The sequence below is a fragment of the Aspergillus melleus genome (assembly GCF_016097325.1).
Source record: "Aspergillus melleus strain CBS 546.65 chromosome Unknown contig2, whole genome shotgun sequence".
Classification (NCBI taxonomy): Eukaryota; Fungi; Ascomycota; class Eurotiomycetes; order Eurotiales; family Aspergillaceae; genus Aspergillus; species Aspergillus melleus.
The window spans coordinates 1192299-1212199 of NW_025763371.1; the positions used below are offsets into that span (position 1 = coordinate 1192299).

Below are 19901 nucleotides of genomic sequence, written 5' to 3' on the forward strand. Positions count from 1 at the left end.
CTCATTACTGCCCTGGAGTGTGCGGGATTCAAGAGAGAGATGGTCCCAAAGGCGAGCAGCGACAAGGGACAAAGACAGAGAGGAGCTTCGGGGAAATTTTGGCGGGAAGCTGGTCCGAGCGCCCGCCAAGAGCGGCGCAAGTTTCCTTGCGTTCCCCGAGTGAAGCTCTGCCAAACACTCATCCTCCCTTCAGACGGTCCCTGCCACTCACTGATCAGTCAGCTGAATCCCCTACACACAACATGAGCACGTTACTCTACAACACGGTGGACAGGCTGGATCGCCCCAGTGCCTATTACGTTGGAAAGGTCGGTATCCACCCAAGCTGCACCTCCCAATTGGCTACCAGCCGTTTGACCTCAGCCATTGACTTGTTTCGGCTTGCAGAAGAAGCGCAGATACCAGGAAGAACAGGAGGAGCAGGAGGATCCCAATGCCAAGCTCAGAGGTGCGACAACGCTCTATGTCGGTAATCTGTAAGTTCTTCTTCGGCCCCGATTCCCCGTGGCTTTGTCGCTAACCGTTTCAAGTTCGTTCTATACGACCGAGGAGCAGATTCATGAACTTTTCTCGAAGTGAGACACCCTTGTCCTCGTTTCGCGGGTTACCTGCATGCGCTAATACACCATCATAGATGCGGTGAAGTTAAACGGCTCGTGATGGGCCTCGACCGATTCAACAAAACGCCCTGTGGATTCTGCTTTGTGGAGTACTACACCCATCAAGATGCTTTGGATTGTTTGAAATACGTTGGAGGTACCAAGCTCGACGAGAGAATCATCCGGACGGATCTAGACCCTGGGTTTGAAGAGGGCCGGCAGTATGGGTATGTTGGATCTCTCTTCCATTCAGACAGAGTGACTTCTAACGCTGCTCTAGTCGGGGCAAGTCTGGTGGACAGGTCCGTGATGAGTACAGAGAAGAATACGACCCGGGCCGCGGAGGCTACGGTCGGGCATATGCCGACGACCAACGACAACGAGAGGAAGAGGAGTACGGGCAAGGTAGGTGAAGTGGGAACGCTTTCTATTTCAAGTGGCGCATGTACGGCGTTTGCATCATATCTATTCTATCAAACAATTGGCGCATCAAACAAAAGCTTAATCCAGACCGCTCAACGTCTCCCAGATGCACAACTCGTGCAAAGAGTAAATGCAGGGTATTAACACTGTTCTAACTTGTGTCGACGCCGGATGGAATCCTCCACTTGGCGCAGCCACCATGAATGGATTCTGGCATCGCCGGTGAGCTCGGGATGGAAGCTCGTTCCGAAGACGTTGCCCTGTCGGACAGCGATGATATCTCCGGCCTCCTTTTCTGCATCGATGTTTCTGCCCTCGCTGGCCAACTTGGCAGCTCTGCCCGGAAGAGTGGCCAAGATCTCAACATCGGTGGCCACTGCGTCTCGAGCTGCAGCATCCTTGGCGTGCTTCGAAGGTGCTACCACCGTTTCGTCTCGCTGGATTTCGTCCACCTGCACGCCTTCCTGGTGCGGTAGAATCTTCTCTACCACCGGCGCACGGATGAAGACGGCCGGGAAAGAGGATTGAGGACCCGAAGGATCCAAGAACGGGAGATCCAACGGTGCTTGGAAACTCTCTGTCTGCCGGCCGAAATGGTTCCGATTCACGCGCACATCAAGACCACCAATCAGTTCCTGGCCTCCTTTCTTCGTCCGATTAGCAGACTCGGCGAGCAGGATCAGACCAGCGCAGGTGCCCCAAGTCGGTTTGCGATGAACCCTACCGGAGAGTGTCCTGTCAGTCCAACAGACCTCTATGGATCAGATGAAGGGAACGATGCGACATACTTCACAAACTCTCTCAACGGCTCCAGGAGATTCGACCGGGCGGCGACCAGGGACATAGTGGTGCTCTCGCCACCAGGCAGGATCAGAGCGTCGCATCTCTCCAACTCCGGCGGGGTTCGCACTTCGATGAACTCCCATTGCGACGAGGATGCCAGATCAGTCGCTGCCTGTTTCAGCAGCTGGACATGCTCGTAGAAAGCGCCTTGTAAGGCGAGAACCCCGACGGTGATGCTCATTGACACTCGTAGAATTGAATTGTCCGACTGAGTCACGAATTGGCCACTCCGACTGGCCGAAGAGCATCTAAATAGGCCTGCTTATGTAACTGGATCAACATTGTTCCTGTCCTATCGGCACGTGCTGCCCCGCACTGATAAGGTTTTCCGGTGGATAAGTCACATGTCTGTCTGCTGCCTGTTATGGTTATGCTTGTGTTGGCTGACTTCCTACTTCTTCCATGTAAGAATCCATCCTGCATCCAATTGCAGTCTCTTGTCGACAGAATTGCGCTTCTCCTTCGGACGCTTCACCGCTGATTCTCCCAATAATGAGCCGATGACCAGACCGGAAACATATCTCCTCTCATCACCCTTAACCCCGCATTATATCCACGGCACCGCAAACACCACCTCCCCATCTCCAATTCCCACCCACATACGATAAACACAATGGCGACAGAACAACATGAAGCCCACCACCCCCTTACCAGATGGTACATCGACACTCGGCCACTTACATCCACCATCTCGATCCTCCCCCTCCTCGAGACCCTACAACCCGACGACCAGGAAACCGTCAAACGCTTCTACCACCTGCGCGACAGACACATGTCCCTAGCCTCCTACCTACTCAAGTACCTCTTCATCCACCGCGCATGCCGCATCCCCTGGTCAAAAGTGAAGATCAGCCGTACCCCGGCACCGCACAAACGACCCTGCTTCATCCCGGACGCCGACACCACCGCAAACACCGGTAAACCCATCCCCGCCATCGAATTTAACGTCAGCCATCAAGCCTCCCTCGTCGCGCTCGCAGGGACAACCATCCCCACCCTCGCCCCAGCCCTAGAGGCCACCATCACCCCCTCCCCCTCCACGCAGTCCCACCCCGGAGGAAACACCCCCGAAGTAGGCATCGACATCACCTGCGTCAACGAACGACGGAACACGCGCTCTCAGCCCCCACCAACTAGCATCTCCGAATTCACCTCCTTCGTGGACATCTTCAGCGAAGTGTTCTCCGCGCGCGAACTCTTCACCATCAAATCCCTGCATGGCATCCCGGCGCACCAGAACACCACGGACGCACAGCGCGTCGCCTACGGCTACCGTCTGTTCTACACGTACTGGGCTCTTAAGGAGGCGTATATCAAAATGACAGGGGAAGCGCTGCTGGCGCCGTGGTTGAGGTCGTTGGAGTTTACTGATGTTAAGGTTTTGGATCCCGCGGCGGCCACGCGTGGAGAGGGGGGGTGTTGGAATGGTCCGTATACAGGTGTGCAGACGTGGTTGGATGGGAAGAAGGTGGAGGGTGTCAGGATAGAGGTGCTTGCTTTTCAGGAGGATTATCTAATTGCCACCGCGACGAGGGGAGCGGGTGTTGGTGCTGCTGGTGCTAATGGTGGGGATGGTGGGGATGAGGAGGGGAGGTGGTTGGCGATGCAGGAGATTGAAGTTGAGCGGGATGTGAGGGATTGTGCGTTAGGGAGGTGTAGCTGTTTGGCGTGAGTAGATTTGGCGTTTCAGTTATTTAGGTGTTGGGTGAGTCGAGTTGAACACGGGTATACTCATCTGTATAGATGCCCGATATATCGCGGATAGCGTCACCAAGACCCAAACAAGCCCCACAAATAAGTTAAGAAAGCATCTCACTAGAATCCTAACCCTGCTCACATAGGAGAATAAAACAAAATAAAACGAGAAAGAATCCCAATACCATTTTTATATATAATTTCTATAGCTAGACAATCCAAACTAGCCCCTCTTCCCTCCTACATCAATGGACGCAGACCCATATATGAAGTACAAATAGAGTAAAAAGAGTTCGAACTCCACGACTCCACTCCTTCCATCTATGAATAATTCTTCACGGTCTATATCTAGCAAGAGCAAGAAAGAGAAGCCTGTATTTGATCTTTCGAGGCAAGGGGTCTGATTATTCTAATTTATCTGTCTTTTTCTGGTTTCTGGTTTTCTGTGTTTCTGGGTTCAGTTGTTCAGTTTGTCTGTCTGCTCGTCTGCCTGCTTGCCTACCTGCCTGTCTGCAGACGAAGAATGGTGTAGTTTATGGGAATTAATTCTCGAGTTTAGGATCAAGGTGATAAAAAGCAAGGAGGAGTAGGCTGTCCTAAGACTGAGTACTCGGTACGAGACGGCAGGGAAAGAGAGGATATGAAATAGGAGCAGAGAGAAGGAAATAAAAATGCCAAGATGCAATTCATATCTCATTTCGCGTGGTCTCTTCGACCGGTTCACACGTGCAGGTATTTAGGGAGCCGGAGCCGTCGTTCAAGAAAGAGGGAAGGAAGGAAGGAAGGAGTGAAGGATGATATATGAATACGGATATGAATGTCGTGGTAAAGACAATGTGCACAACCCGGACTGCGAATGGGTGTCGTATTGAAATGATACTCGCCGAGTAAACGAAGTCCTAACGATAAGGACTGTGTGTAGACCGTCTAGATCTCAACCGCGGAGGAAGTAGCCTTGGCGGTGCCGTTGATTTCGTCTTGCGTCTTATCCTTTTGCGACATCGCGAGGAGGGTCTTGAGCATCGATTGTTGAGTCGATTTGGTCAGGTCGTCGACGTCGGCGGGGGTCAAGCCTTCGGTGCTGATTGGGGGAAGGACTGGAGTTATGTCAGTTGGATTTCTGCGTGTACTGGAGCAAGCGAGGACATGGAAGTAAAAACATACCCTTGATATCGATGGTGCCCGCATTGAATCGCATATTCCGAGGCGACAGAATATGCGAGTAGCTCTCCACCACGACAGGAACGATCGGCACACCAGCCTTCACGGCGAGATGGAACGCACCCTTCTTGAACGGCAACATCTCCGGGTCGTCGGAGTAGCTTCTCGTGCCCTCGGGGAAGATGAAGACGCTCTGACGGTGGGTGCGCATTTCATCGGCGGCGCTATCAAAGGCCTTGACGGCCGTCTCGCGGTTGGCACGGTCAATGAAGACGGTACGGGAGAGGGCCATGAACCACCCCAGGACGGGCACATGGCGCAAGGATTTCTTGGCCGTGACGCTGCAGTAGGGCGGGAAGACGGCGCCTAGCATGAGCACGTCCAGCTCTGACTGGTGGTTGGAAATGAAGACAGCGGGCCGGGTGGAGAGGTGTTCGTTGCCGGAGACGATCTTGAACTGCACGCCGGTGGTGCAGCGCATGACCCACTTGAAGCTGCGCGCGGTGGCCCATTGGGAGACTCGGCCGTAGCCGACAAGACGCAGGATAATCGAAGCGATGACTCCGTACGTCGCGCAGAGGAGAAGCGAGCCGTAGGCAGCCAGGCAGCGAGCGACGAACGCGGCGCGGGGAACCTTCTGGCCGATGGCGAAGAGGGACAGCGTGACGACGACAAACGAGCTGATGCCCGAGGCGATGTATGAGAAGACCGACATGACGAGGCGAAAAGAGAGGGAGAAGGCAAGGGAAGGATCGAATTTAGGGAGTGAGTTTCTCCAGCTGGGGTCCGGGGTTAGAGAATCCATTAAATACGGGGAAAGGGGAGGAGCTTCTTACTGGTGCCTTCTGATGTGCCTCGGAGAACCCGTGAATGATGCGGTCAGGCGGCAGACGCTCGGGGATGATCACAACGGTGATTCACCAGGGACGCTGGGTCATGACAAGGGAAAAGAGACAAAGAAGGAAATGGGAGAGAGGACGGGGCAGCCGGCAATAAAGATACGCAAGAAGAAGAGCAGCGTAGACGGGATTTTCTTCGCCCCGGTGGTTGTTGGGCGCCTCACCGCCTTTGCCGCGACGTCCCCAACCGAGGAAGAAGGTGGCCCTACGTCACTCAACATGCATGCCTGAGGCAACGTTCAACAGTTATATCAATATCAATATCGATGGATTTGCTTTATGCGAAAGTGCCCGGTCCAACAGACCATATGTTCATAACTTCCGTCGCCCGGCCTTCTCGTCTCTCATATGCAGCCAAATGCCCTGCTACGACAATGCCAACCCACGCTAATATACAGAATCAATGTGCCTCGAGTCCTCGAGAGCTGGATGCACAGCAAATATGCACCCTCTACCCAACCAGCCAGCTAACGCCCGGAGAATGCTGATGCGTGCGTAAATGGACACCCAGGAAAGGAATCCAGCCAAAATCAGAAGAATATGAAACCAAAAAAGTAAGAAAAAAAAGTACAGACAAGGAACGCCAGCCGTCATGAGTATAATGAGTTCCCCGGAAGACGGAAATGCATGAGAAAACCAAATCATGCCATATCTTCATCGTCCTCTTCATCGTCATCCAGGGACTCCATGGCGTCCTTAATATACTGTGCCGCCTGTAACAACATCAAAAGTTAGCAAGGTGGACGATTGTCGCAAATTATTCGGGTACCCTTACCTTGGGATCAAGATTCAAAGCCGTCGTAAAGTGTTTGATGGCGTTCCCCTTGTCGTGCAGCATCTTGTAGAGTTTGCCCAGGAGGTAATGCACATTAGGCTCGTCCGGCGCCATGTCTTTGAGAATCTTCAGTTCCGTCAGAGCGGATTTCAGCTCGTGGAGCTTCATGCACACGCGAGCCTTGCGGAATCGGGCGAGCACAGAGTGCGGCGCTAACACGCAAGCTCGTCCATACTGGGTCAGTGCACCCCGGGGATTGTTCATCTTTTCCAACACGAGACCGATGCAGCAGATCAGCACGGCATTGGTGGGGTTGATCGTGGCCGCATTGCGGAAGTGTTGTTCGGCGAAATCGAGTTTGCCCATCTTATCGTATACCGTTGCCAAGCCGTACCACGCATTATAGTGCCTGTTGTCGGCACTGATGCCATGTCGGTACGCATCGAGTGCCTTGTCGTATTCCTCGTTGGCGACATACTCGTGTCCCTGTAGGGTGAACCCATATGCGAATTGAGGATCTAATTGAGTGGCCCGCTTGAAGCACTTCAACGCTTGGTCATGATCCCGTTGGTGGGAGAAGGAGTTACCAATCGCACACCATGCCTGGGGTGACAGGCGATCAACATCCATCAGTTCATGCGCCAGATATGCTAATTCGACGTCATTCTTCAAATGCCACAGGACGGTAGAGTAGATCTCCATATCTTCCAGGCGGGACGGCACCATTGTGCGCACCCGGACGAAGTATTTCTCGGCGTCGGAGTACATTGCTTGTTCGTAGTACGCGCGACCAATCTGTGAAAGAACCCACGGCGTCTCGCGTTGACCTTGCGAAAGCGCGTTGAAGATCTGGATGGACTCGGAGCACCTGTACCGAGTCAGGGCGAAATGTCCGGAGGCTAACTTGGCAAACAGTTCTAGCAGCCACGTGAGGGCCTCTATCGACTTGGACTTTTCAAGCGCGGCGGTGCGAGACGATGCATGCTGGGTCCCGCCATGTGTGGAAGTGGTTCGGTGTTCTCGACCGTCACTGTCATGAATGTCACCGGCCGGCTTCCTACTGCCGCTGACCACGCGACCCATGGTCGGCGCCGTTGTACTACGCCCCTTCGCTCCGGTGGCTTTGACCTTCTTCAGCTCGCGGCCGTCTTTCATGCCTAGCGCCGTCCCCGAGAATTTGCTTGTTGTCGGCTTGATCTGATTGAAAAGCCGTACGCTGCGGCGCTGCGGGGCCCCCGGCTCGGTGGGCTGTGACGTTGAGGAGTGAGCGACCTGACCAGAAACTGTGCGTTTGCGGTCCCCGACTCGCGAACTGGGGACGGTTTCCTTCTCTGTCTGGGTGGCTACGTGCTCTTCCGATTCCGGCTTCGTCCTTGTTCTTTGCCTGATACCCGTGGGTTTCATCTTGGGAGGCGGGTCCATTCCATGATCGGCACCTACTGACTGAATCGTGCGATTCTTCCGTGCGGGAGCAAGGGGCGGCTCCATCGGGGCGTCCGTATTCCCCGCGCCATGACCGATGCGGAACTCGTCAGATTCACTGCTTTGGCCTCCCGGCGTTTCCGTCCCTTCATGTACTATCGGCGCCGATGCTCCTGTGGAAACCACGCTGACCGTACTTCCGTTTAACTTCTCCCATAAAACAGAGCTCCCGTGCGTAAGATTCGAGTCGGCTCGGGACGTTGCAGCTGTAAACGGGTCCATGGTTGAATTCGTATTTGCCTGCGATTGCAGCGGGCCGGCTGCAGGGGTGGCTTTATCGGAGGTGGCAAGATCGGCGTCCTCTTGCATAGAGGAAGTGACTACCGCGAGCAGATCGGAGTTTAGTTTGTAGATGTTAGGAACACGGACGTTGACACCTTCGAATTCCAGTCAGTCATTGCGATTGCACTCCCCCGGCGTCAAAGCTCACCAGTTTCACATAAGCCCATAAATGCATCCCACATAAACGGATTCAACCTTAAAGCCTCGACATAACAGTCTACCGCCTTGTTGTTCTCTTTATGCGCGTACCACAGTTTACCCAGCAAGCACATTACTGCAGCTGCGTCCGGTAAATGTTGTCTGCGCGTTTCATTGTGCTTGTCTAAAATTTCAAGAAGAACGAAAGTTAGTCTTGAATGAGCAGAATAGGCATCGCGCCGAGAGCAGATTGTTCGTAAAGCGACTCCAGAAGCTTACTCCAATGGTTTTTCGAAGCCCATAGGCTCTTGCTCCGTTCCAGCGCCGTGATTCCGTCCAGCTCTTTCCCCAGATCCAAGCAGGCTTGCGCGTAGACATAGGAACAGCCTAAGTGAGTACCCCGCGATCCGAAATTCCTGCTGTAATCCAACGCCGATTTCACTTGACCATTCAACAGATGGCATAGAGCGAGTAGATATGAGGCTTCCGACGTTCGTGGCTCGTACGCGTGTAGACGACCGGCGAGAAACAAGGCAGTGCGTATTAGGTTGTTGTCCAAATGGTAGTATATTAGTTGCCGCAGCTGGCTCGAGATGTGAGATGTAGATGGCGACATGGTCGCGGATAAAGCTGGAAAGGATTTGGTCTCCGAGGAAAGATTCGCAGGGTCCGAGAGCAAGAAGCGGTGTCGTTTGCCCTCCTCGGGGACAAGGAATGTGAAAAAGATCCAAGAACGGAAAGCGTTGGGAAGATGAGCTGGTCAAAAAAGTCGAAAGATCCAAGACTTCTCAGCATGGGAGACGCATCAGGTGAATAAATCGCAAGTCGGGTCTTGTGTTCTTTCGTCTGACTTTCTGGAAGGTACCGCGAGACGAAGGTGAGGAAAGCGCGATGGCGGCGAGAAAACTGCAAGAGAAAAAGGTCCCAATCCGGTGAAAGATAGCTGGTCAAAATACCCCTTTCACGAGAATTATTTATTGCTTCCTTTCCTTCCCGTACACTGGTTCCCAATCTGAAACGGACGGAGGAGGCGACCGTGAATCTAATCAGGGCTTGTCTTGTCTAGGGGAGCGAACGATCGATCGATGCGGGCGGGCTCGTGACGCCCCTTTGGGCCAAGCAGGAGCTCAGAGAAAGACAAATTGCATATCGAGGATGACAGAAGAGAGTGGGGACAGGGACCAAGAGCACACAACAGAGCTTGTCAGGAAGCCGTAGGGGGAGGGGGGACAAGATGCAGGGTGCGATAGAGCAGGCGATGCAGACTGTCGTCACGACTTGTCTCTTTGTCGATGTTTTGGCCCGTCAACTGTTCGGTAGTCCCGTGAGTGGCTGGTGAAGGGTGCGGGCGCTTGTCCCGTTGTGGTGGGCAACGCCATTCCCTAAGCGGCCGCTGCTTCAGTGCTCTCACTCTGCCCACGTTGAACTTACGGAGTTCTCATAAGTTACTTGTGTCTAGGCTTCATACCCCCTCTTTATCTTGCTCCCTGACAGACACCATGGCTCAGGTTAGTCTTGCTTCTATCTTGTCTTGTGTTGTTCCCTCTCACTCTGGACCCGCGAAACACACTTAATCAAGAACTCCATGATGCAACTAGCTCACTCTCTCCCAGAAAGCAGCCAAAACCCTCGCCGCGCGTAATGCCTCCCTTTTACTGCGCACCCACATCATAACCGTCGGTCTACATGCCGTCTTCCTCATTCTCCACTGGACCTTTAACCGTCCTCGCTCCATGACCCCGTACTATCTACTGGCCTGCCCGACGCTCGCCATCGAATTCTACCTCGACCGATTGGGTCGTCCGCAATTCAACGCCGCCGACGGATCTCTGCGCTCGCCTGGGGAGGATCTAGGCGCTGCGGGGCTGACGGAGTACATGTGGGATGTCTTGTACTGGACCTGGGGCTGTATTGGCGCCGTCTGCGTGTTTGGCGATCGGGGTTGGTGGCTGTGGACCGTCATTCCACTGTACTCGGTGTGGCTTGCATATACCACTGTCACCGGGATGAAGAGCGGATTTGCCGGAATGGGCGGTGCCGGTGATGCCGAGCCTGCTGGGGCTGAGAGCAAGAGGCAGAAGAAGATGGAGAAGCGCGGAGGACGAGTGCAGTACCGATGAGTAGGTATAAAGCGGGAGCATAAAATGTTAGATATTTTAGGACACGTTGGTTACTGAATGCAGATATTCGTAATACTTTGTCTTTGGAATATGAGATATGTGTTCTTTTGAGATAACTAAGATACAGGACAACAGATAGAGTGGGAGAAATAGCAGTTAGAAAGGAGGAGCAAACAGAAAAAAGAACAGAAAAACGGATCAAGGCAACATGGTATATCGTGACGTGCTCGTGGTAAACTATATGGGGAATAAGCATGGTCGTGGGCATTCTCAGAACATTGAAACCAGAAAAGTGCGACTGGGGATATCACGCATGTAAAGGTAGCTAGATTAGACAATTGAAGCAGTATCAAATCCAGAAAAAAAAGATATCTTGCTTTTCGATGTTGGCGATTATAGATCTTCCTTGCTGGTGTTTTCGTTCGCATCGCTGGATACATCCTCGGTTTGCGACTCGGAGAATGAAGAGTCCTCCTCGGAAACCTCGGGATGCCCAGACTCAATCGATTCCTCCTGAATGCCGGTCTGCGTGGTATCAATAGCATCCTCAACAACATCCACAACTACAGGGGTCTCCGTCGCAGGCGTGGACGGTTCCGTGGGTGTAGTCCTGTCGGTTCCATCGGCACCAGTCGGTGATGCAACAGCTGGAGACGATTTACCATAGATAGCTTGCAACCGTTTGATAACTTCTTCGGCATAAGAAGAATCCTTGCCGTCAAGTAGTTGAGAGACAAGATCGTCAATCGCTGCGTGGCTGGGAGCGGGCTGAGCTGACGCTTCAGACGGGGCAGGAGCCTGAGATTCGCTGACTTGTTTGACAGGGACTTGCTCATCGGCGGCATTTAAAATGCCGTGTAACATTTCAATAGGTTCGTCAATACTCGGCTCGTCGGTGCTTGTTTCAACATCAGCCGCAGAAACGCCCCAAGACGGCCGCTCGGCATGCCCTGCATCGTGGGTTTGCTCATTCGCGCTCGGAACTTCATCTTTGTCGCCCGACGTCGGCTGGAAACTGTGTTCGGATGAACTCGCAGAATCCAGATCATCGGAAAGAGGCGCGTCGTCCAGGCCTATATCCTGCTCCTCGGTGTAAGAGCTCGTAGCACCGGCATCACGATCTTCGGCGTCGTGATGATCAAGAATTTGCTCTCCCGGAATCTCATCGGAGGTTGCGTTGCGTTTGGGAAGAGCGGGTGGCGGGTCAGACCGTGTCTCAAAATCTTCACTCACTTCACGAGCGGCAATTTTCCACTTGCCAACGTCCTTGAGCCGGGCCAGTTCTTTTGCAGCGCTTTCAGCGGCATCCATTCCGCGGCCCAAAATGTCGTCCGACAGCACTCTAGCCTCCTCCACCTTGATGTGTTGCAGGCCGACGGCGCGGAACTGAGCCCTCCAGTCATCAAACTGTGCCTTGAGGGCATGGTATTTTTCCCAATCCTTGTAAGTGACCCCATCCATCCAGGCCCAGCGGATCCCAATCTCTTGAAGTCCCAAGTCGCGGACACTGTCTAACACGGCTAGGGTGGTCTTCACGGCATCAGAGACTCGACGCTCAATCTCTTCGTCGAACGTCCTATGCCACTGGCGGAGCGCCTGAGCGCGATCACGGATGGCAATTGCAGCTTCCTTGATGTCCGCCGAAAGCTTTGCCTGGGCCACTTCCTCCTCTTCGGGGGCCTCTTCAACGGGCAGAGGAGTGGTTAACGAGGTGATACGTTGCTTGACCTCAGCCAGTTCATGCTGCACAACTTCTTCCAAGGCTATGAAAAGGCTTTCCCCGTGGCCTTTCGCTCCACTCTCTATATAGCTGTCAACAATCGTCTTGACGCGCTCTTCCAGATCCTCCAGGCCTTTGTCGGCGGCAACGGCGAATTTTTGCTGCCATGTACGAAGATCGGATTCAATTTTTTCACGAGTTTGCGCTGCTAGTTCGGTGGGAGAAAGAACCTTTGATTCCGACGGAGTCTCTGACGCGGTAGTTGTAACTGGCGACTCGACTTGCTGAACGGACGATGTGGTTGATTCGGGCTGGTCTGAAGAACTACCAAATCACAAAGATTAGCCAATTGAGCATACACAATACCACATGTAAAAAACTCACTTATCAACGTCATCCACAACCTGTCGTAGTCGTTTCCCCTCACGGTAGCTAGCCAGTCTCTGCCCAATTTTCACTAGCTGAGGCTCGACATTCTCCGAATAGAGGCCCGTAATCTTCGGCCATAATGAGCTGTTCGCAAAGTAGATCACAGAAGACCAGGTGGTTTGCGCATAAGGCATAACAGTAGTTGTGAGTATATCCTGACCAGAAGTGTAGGTCTTGCCGATGAATGGCCTTGACTGGGCGCAGAAGGGTAACACATATCCCTGGAGCACCGAGCTGAAAGCGGCGTTGGTTTTCTGATAATACGGCGACAGCGCGATTTCCACCCTCTCAACGTGGGGTGCGACATTAGCCTTGTACAAACTAGTCGCACTATCCTGGGCGGACTGCAAGTGGGGAACAACCTGTCTCTCCCACTGCTGTTGAGTGAACTGCTGAGCCTGGTCCAAAGCCGGGGCGCCGTACTTGTCATAACCCCATCTGCCAACATTTGCGGCGGGAGTGTAGACCTTTTCATTTACCGTGCGCGCGTAGGGGCGGGCAAGTTCGACATAAGGTGCGCCGTAGGCATTGTAGTAGGGAGTAATATGGGGCTCAACGTAGGACCGAGCGACCAGGTATGGTTTGCAAACTCGCGGGGAGGATTCGTTCAGTTCGGACAGATGAGACGGGCATCGGAAGATAGGAGTCAGTAGCGCATACCAGATACACAGGCTAGAAAGCAAGAGTTGGTCAGTCCGACATCGCGAACAAAAAAATCATATGAAGTATCGAACATACCGCACGAACACCCCGAGGGTCCACCGGAGAGGACTTCTCCGTGTAGAGTTCACGCGGTTCTCATGAGTGCCAGCACTTTTTTCGACGGCCTCCGCGGGGCGCGCATCGTCGACGGTGGTGGTCATACTGACCGGGGCGATGCTCCGTCAGGCTAGTCAGTCCTAGCTCGCGTCGTGTCTCGAATCTGATGACACTGATTAGAAGATGCTTTATGATTTGAATAGCCCTCGAAGCATGGCACTCATAAAGGCCTCAGTAGGCACAAAGAATGCGGTGAGACTCACTGGCCGAGGGTTGGTCGGTTGTAAGCGGGTTCGCAACGGAGCAAGAAGAGAGGCCGCGGGAGTATTCGAAGGGACACCACACGCGACTATGCAACCTTGAAAGTCTTGGCACGAACTTTTATTTTTATTTTTATTTTTATTATTATTTTTTCATTAATTTTTTCAAGCAAAAGCTTTCTCCCAGAAGTTGTGCACAAGAAATACCCCTTGGGTCGAAAGAATGTAAATCAGGGAGAACTATGTATGACAGGAGGAGCCCTAAATAACTACTACAGCAGACTCGTCCAGTTGCATCCCCTGCAGCTGGCGGCACCAACTAAGGAGGGAAAGATGATGCATTGCGTTTTTCCTGCTTCGATCGGTGACCTCATGGCTGCAAGTGGCGCCCCTCCGTTCTCAATACGCAGAATACGCAGAATACGCAGAATATTCTCAATTTCTGCGCCGAATCCGCGGTAATTCCGCCGCTGTACACCGTACGGTAATGTCACGTGTCAGTGACGGGGCGAGGTCATTCCAGCTGAGTCATCGCGCTCTTTGACCTGAACCACATTTCGACGGTTGTTTCCATAACTGTTATCAACCTGGGCAACTTGCCACAAGTTGGTTACGGTCGACTTCAGAAAGTCTTCACCTTGAACTTCACGACCAGCGGCGTCTTGCTTTAAAACGGAACTACCTGCGGAAACACCGTTGTGCTCGACTCACGTGCCCCTTATATCGAAAGTCGCGCCCTCTGCGGTTCTATGAACATGACATCTGGCTATCACTACTGAAGACGATCGGACCGTCGAACGACGTTGTCGTCAACATGGAGGGTCCAGAACATCAATTCCCGGACTACTCGGGCACGGCGTCTTTTCCAGACCTGATGAATGATCCGGCCTATGCTACCAACACCAAAGGAAAGGGGAGGGACGTCGAGGATCCAGATACTTGCAGAATATGTCGCGGGGAAGGGACGGAGGAAGAGCAGCTCTTCTATCCGTGCAAATGCAGTGGCAGCATCAAGTTTGTCCACCAGGCCTGCTTGGTTGAGTGGCTGTCGCATTCCCAGAAGAAGCATTGCGAGCTGTGTAAAACGCCGTTCCGATTTACCAAACTGTACGACCCGAACATGCCTCGAAATCTCCCCGCGCCGCTGTTCATGAAGCAGCTCTTCATACATAGCTTTCGGACAATGGTGACATGGTTTCGGTTCGTCCTTGTCGCGTTTGTTTGGCTTGGATGGCTGCCGTGGTCGATGAGGGCAATTTGGCGGGCTCTCTTCTGGTTGGCAGATGGCCGTTGGTCAGGGAGTGATATGCCTCGTCAAGGATCCGTCCCTGGCCATGGTTCTCATTCCGTGGAAGGTGTAACCGGTTCGCTCAGCAGTGGAGCGGCCGGTACGGCGTCCGCAGTGCCGGCTGCTATCTTGCCAGGCTCGAGTGATGCTTCGGCGCCGGTACCGTCAATGTTTGGTTTCTCATCTGGTGAACCTTTGATGTTCAGCTTGATCAAGAACGCTTTTTCGAGCCTTTTCTTCCCCGCGATGTCGTCGGGGGCTGGCCATTCGGACGCGGCATCATCGAACGCTACTCTTGGGCTGTCCAAACCCCGGCGCTCCTCATGGCTTTCCGACGTTAAATTCCTCAACTCTCTAACGCCATCTCCCACATTCAACAACATTCTGATCGACACATTGGAAGGACAACTCATTACTATCTTAGTTGTGGTCTCCTGCATACTGATATTTTTGATCCGGGAGTGGGTGGTTCAACAGCAACCAACGGCCAACATCGCGGAAGGGGAACGGGAGGCGGCTGTCCAGTTAATCGCTAATAATCGTCCAAATCAAAACGAAGATAGACCGATACCCGGTCAGCAGCCTGCTCTAGAACAGGAAGAAGCAGGACTACAGGGAAATGCCCGTGGGTTCGATGACGCAGACGGGGTAGCACCTCCCCAGGAGAGCCCAAGGCCCTTCCATGGCCATACATTCATCCGAGATGATAATTTGGCCCACCCAGAAGCCGCCGAAGATTTTAGTACCCAGCATTACGACGGCAACGATTATGGTGAAGATGTCGATCCTTCAACGGGACAACAGTATTCCCAGATAGGTCAGGTCTGGCCCGGTACTGATATTTTTCGGGACTTGTGGTCGCGCGCTCAGGGTGATCCTGAACAGGTCCTTAGGCTCATCAGAGAAGAGAACCGGGAGGTAGAATTGGACTGGATCGTGACTGCGATGACCAACTTGCGCCAAAATCGACCTCCTGACTTCTTTGGCCGTGGAACGGCGACGCAACGGAATGAGATGGCTCCCGGCACGGATGCATATGATGCACACACGTATGACCCGCAGCCTGTGATCTCGGAATCCTCTCAGCCGGCATATGGATATGAACGGCCGGAGGATTACACAACGCATTGGGATGCTTCAAACTCATTCAACCCAGAACCTGAGGGTTCTGACCACACAGAGCGATCACAGAGTCCTTTCGCTTTCAACTTTCCAGATCCGGGATCAAATGCTTTGGGCCAGCCTGAGGATGATATCAATCCCACCCAAGCCTACGATGGCGAACCTTATGTCCATGAAGCTCCTGTCGCTACCCCTGTTGTAGCTGTTGCTCCAGCCCCTGTTCCAGCCGAACCTTTCGGGGCCAATGATTCTTTTGCCGATAGGGCGGGCGACATACCGGAAAGCGCCCCGTCATCGGTTCCCAATGACAACCCGGCTGTTCCTACTCCTCCCAAAGCGATGGCTACTCGAGTTCTCGATTGGTTTTGGGCCGATATCACTCCAGATGAACCGGCTGAAGAACCTCCGCATGAAGATGGAGAGCATATAATTGAAGACCCCGCCTTGGAACCGCCTTTTGTGCCCGTGCAAAACAATCAACGCGCCATCAACAATGCTGCACAGGATAACCAAGGTCTCCTTGCGGATGCCGGACTCGATCCAAACGATATTGAAGCTATTGAGGACGGCGACGACCTGGAAGGAATACTTGAGCTTATTGGTATGCACGGTCCGATCTTTGGTCTCCTGCAAAACGGTGTCTTCAGTGCCCTCCTGATCTCGTTTACCGTGGCAATTGGAATCTGGCTCCCCTACCTGTGGGGAAAAATTGCGCTTGTTCTCCTAGCAAACCCCATACAGCTTGTCTTTGGTGTGCCAATGACTGCCGTATCAGTTTTCGCCGATGTTACGCTCGATACATTAATTGGTAGCCTGGGCTATGTCATGTACTGGGTCACTCTTCTATGCAAGGTGTTCCTTAGCCCTCTCGGTGCTCTGTTGCCTATCGGAGACTGGATCCCACACACCAAATCCATCACCAGCGCCTCGCTTTCGCTCATTGATGCTAGCAGCCACCGATTGAAGAATGTTGCTAGCGCATTTTTCGTATTTCATGAAGCGGATGTTCCTATGTTTTCCGTTCTCTCTCACCAAGCCTTGAAAATTCACCAAGCACGGATTGCCGCCCTCCTACGATCCATTGTCGTCGTGGTCAGGTTTGTATTGCATGATATGCCACTTCGATTGGTCTCCCACGGGGTCATTGGTGCCTTTGCGTTTGATCGTGAGTCCCTTGATCTAAATGGTTGGTTGCTTCAAACTCAGTATCAAATCAAACATTTCATGGAACGCATCCCGCTGTCCTTCAATGGCACAAAGTGGTTCAAAGCCAACATGATGGGCCTGCCACCGGCAGCTAGTATAACCCTCGATACTGATCTCGCTGTGTGGGATACCCAAGATCGTGTCATTGCCATCGTCATGGGATATCTTCTTGTCTCGGCCCTGGGCCTTCTCTACCTACGTGCTACTGCTCTGATCTCTGGTGTGGCTCGAGGACAGAGGGTTGAAGGCATCATTGCCGAGGTACTCAATCAAGCCGGGGGAGTTATGAAAGTAATCCTCATAATCGGAATTGAGATGATTGTCTTCCCCCTTTATTGTGGATCCTTGCTAGACATTGCATTATTGCCTCTTTTCGAAGGCGCATCCATTACCTCCCGAATTGAATTCACCTCCTCATCGCCCCTCACTTCGCTCTTCGTCCATTGGTTCATCGGCACCTGCTACATGTTCCACTTTGCTCTTTTCGTTGCCATGTGCCGAAAGATCATGAGGAGTGGTGTGTTGTGTAAGTGCTGCCTATTCTATTCTCAGCGTGGAAATGACTAACTTGGTCCAGATTTCATTCGCGATCCGGATGACCCGACCTTCCATCCCGTGCGTGACGTGCTGGAGCGCAACATCACCACCCAACTACGCAAGATCGCATTCAGTGCCTTGGTTTATGGTGCTCTGGTGATCGTCTGTCTTGGAGGTGTTGTGTGGGGGCTGTCCTTTGCCTTCGACGGGATTTTACCGATCCACTGGTCTGCCACTATTCCGGTCCTTGAGTTCCCGGTTGACCTGCTGTTCTACAATTTCGTCATGCCGCTTGCAATTCGCTCCATCAAACCTTCCGACGGCCTACACGGCCTCTACAATTGGTGGTTCCACAAATGTGCCCGCTTCTTGCGCCTGACTGAGTTCTTCTTCGGCGACAGACAAATTGACGAAGAAGGATATCATGTGCGGCGAACATGGTGGCAAAAGTTAACGCTAGCCAAAGGGGACACTACGGAGCCTGTGCATACTAATAAGGACGACCAGAAGGCGGCAGCTGACAAGACTACGGACGTCTATTTTGCTCGAGACGGGAGATTCGTTCGTGCCCCCGCTTCCGACCAGGTCCGCATTCCCAAAGGCAGCCAGGTTTTCTTGGAAGTATCCGAATCGAACGAGCGGGTTGACGGGGCCACCGACGTGGATGAGGGTCTGCATGGCCGAAAAAATGACATGTTCACGAAGGTTTACGTCCCTCCGTTCTTCCGAAGCAGGATTGCCGCCTTCATCCTCTTGATTTGGGTATTTGCAGCTGCCACTGGCGTAGGCACCACCATTATCCCACTGATTGTTGGACGCAAGTTGATGTCGTCATATTTCCCCAACCGGCCACTGAACGACATATATGCCTTTTCGATTGGTATCTGTATAGTCGGCGGGGTGGTGTTTGTTGCCTGGTACTGCAAGAACCGTGCTGCCTCGGTCAAAGACCGCCTGGGCCCGTATTTGCAGTCCCCTCGACAGGCCTGCCTCGGATTAACCAATGTAGCCATGAACGGTCTTCGTCTCATCTACATTTTCACGGCCTTCTCCGTGGTGCTGCCGTCCCTGTTCGCTCTGGTGGTGGAGCTTTATGTGCTGGTCCCAGTGCACACATACTTGGGCGGTACCCAGGCCCATGTCATCCACTTCGTGCAGGACTGGACGCTAGGGGTGCTCTATGTTCAAATGGCAGTCAAATTTGTTCTGTGGAATTCAGCCTCTCGCCCTGCGGCCGCCCTGAACGGCATCTTCCGGGACAGCTGGTTGAAACCCAACGTGAACCTTGCCACGCGGGCATTGTTGCTCCCAATCACGCTTCTCGCAGCTGTTGCGGTGTCTTTGCCCCTCTGTTTAGGATTCATCTTGAACGCGAGCATGTTCCACTCGGCCCCCGAGGTGCAGTCTAAAGTTTACCGCTATGCGTACCCGGCGACGTTGTTCATGAGCCTACTGCTTTGGCTGGCTTATCTTGTTCGTCGACAGGTGGAGATCTGGCGAGTCAACATTCGAGACGATGTCTATTTGATTGGGGAGCGTCTCCATAATTTCCGAGAGAAACGCGCAAGGGATGTCGGCGTGCCTCGACAGGTCATTACGGGATAAATGGGTTGCGACTTGATGAGGTACAAGAGAGGCACGCAGGAGTGGTAATTCAAAACACTTGTAGCAACATTTTGGTTGTTTGGTCTTGTTTCTTTTAACGTACTCGTCGCAAACGATTGTGAACATTATTATTATTATTATTTATCTATTTTATTATGATGATTCATGAACAGAATGTTTAAGAAGAAAAACCAAAGATAAATAAAAGAAATTCAAAGCAGATCCTTCAAATTACGTAGATCGTTGGAGTTAGCGGGATCTAGCGATCGAAGGTAAATGGTGGTTGCCTGATGAAGTTTCTTTCTGCCTACTACAGAGTGGAATCCCGTGCGAGATTTTCGCAGAAATGGTGAAGCCTACGTACACAGTAGCATTGGAGGTATCGGGCCGAGTAGAGGACAATAATAATGAATGGCTGCATGTTGGTTAGAAGATCAGGAATCCGTCGTGTTCGTTCTCGCAACTCAGCCTCGACGCAGGATCATGAAGTATTTACTCATTAATCTTCAATACTTTTAATGTTTTTAATGCTTTCAGTCTAACCCTTTCAGCCGTTTA

General features: G+C 52.7%; 8 protein-coding genes across 8 annotated transcripts; 4 read left to right on the forward strand and 4 right to left on the reverse strand.

Moving 5' to 3' along the window:
- The first annotated feature begins 105 nt into the window (after positions 1-105).
- CBC2 (nuclear cap-binding protein subunit CBC2) lies at positions 106-1022 on the forward strand. Its single transcript, XM_046084916.1, has 5 exons — positions 106-308; positions 388-476; positions 531-575; positions 635-826; positions 880-1022. The coding sequence occupies exons 1-5, from the start codon at positions 243-245 to the stop codon at positions 1010-1012; spliced, it is 525 nt and encodes a 174-aa protein (XP_045940879.1). The 5' UTR covers positions 106-242; the 3' UTR covers positions 1013-1022.
- Positions 1023-2267, reverse strand: SNO1 (pyridoxal 5'-phosphate synthase subunit PdxT). Its single transcript, XM_046084917.1, has 2 exons — positions 1811-2267; positions 1023-1742 (listed from the first exon to the last, which is right to left on the reverse strand). The coding sequence occupies exons 1-2, from the start codon at positions 2044-2046 to the stop codon at positions 1163-1165; spliced, it is 816 nt and encodes a 271-aa protein (XP_045940880.1). The 5' UTR covers positions 2047-2267; the 3' UTR covers positions 1023-1162.
- A 211-nt stretch (positions 2268-2478) lies between these two features.
- On the forward strand, positions 2479-3537 carry LDX57_003274 (4'-phosphopantetheinyl transferase family protein; the record flags this gene model as incomplete). Its single annotated transcript, XM_046084918.1, has 1 exon — positions 2479-3537. The coding sequence occupies one exon, from the start codon at positions 2479-2481 to the stop codon at positions 3535-3537; it is 1059 nt and encodes a 352-aa protein (XP_045940881.1).
- Positions 3538-4487: 950 nt separating this feature from the next.
- On the reverse strand, positions 4488-5436 carry SLC1 (1-acylglycerol-3-phosphate O-acyltransferase SLC1; the record flags this gene model as incomplete). The annotated part of the gene is made up of 2 exons (XM_046084919.1): positions 4488-4657; positions 4725-5436. The coding sequence occupies 2 exons, from the start codon at positions 5434-5436 to the stop codon at positions 4488-4490; spliced, it is 882 nt and encodes a 293-aa protein (XP_045940882.1).
- An 825-nt stretch (positions 5437-6261) lies between these two features.
- CDC27 (anaphase promoting complex subunit bimA) lies at positions 6262-8913 on the reverse strand (the record flags this gene model as incomplete). The annotated part of the gene is made up of 4 exons (XM_046084920.1): positions 6262-6333; positions 6396-8254; positions 8308-8481; positions 8577-8913. The coding sequence occupies 4 exons, from the start codon at positions 8911-8913 to the stop codon at positions 6262-6264; spliced, it is 2442 nt and encodes an 813-aa protein (XP_045940883.1).
- An 831-nt stretch (positions 8914-9744) lies between these two features.
- On the reverse strand, positions 9745-13615 carry LDX57_003278 (uncharacterized protein). Its single transcript, XM_046084922.1, has 4 exons — positions 13589-13615; positions 13305-13488; positions 12522-13238; positions 9745-12461 (listed from the first exon to the last, which is right to left on the reverse strand). The coding sequence occupies exons 2-4, from the start codon at positions 13427-13429 to the stop codon at positions 10811-10813; spliced, it is 2493 nt and encodes an 830-aa protein (XP_045940885.1). The 5' UTR covers positions 13430-13488; positions 13589-13615; the 3' UTR covers positions 9745-10810.
- Positions 9797-10417, forward strand: LDX57_003277 (SND2/TMEM208 family protein; the record flags this gene model as incomplete). The annotated part of the gene is made up of 2 exons (XM_046084921.1): positions 9797-9805; positions 9911-10417. 2 exons carry the CDS (start codon positions 9797-9799, stop codon positions 10415-10417), a joined length of 516 nt encoding a protein of 171 aa, XP_045940884.1.
- Positions 13616-14399: 784 nt separating the features above from the next.
- LDX57_003279 (E3 ubiquitin-protein ligase SSM4) lies at positions 14400-19343 on the forward strand (the record flags this gene model as incomplete). The annotated part of the gene is made up of 2 exons (XM_046084923.1): positions 14400-17727; positions 17779-19343. The coding sequence occupies 2 exons, from the start codon at positions 14400-14402 to the stop codon at positions 19341-19343; spliced, it is 4893 nt and encodes a 1630-aa protein (XP_045940886.1).
- Between the last annotated feature and the right edge of the window lie 558 nt (positions 19344-19901).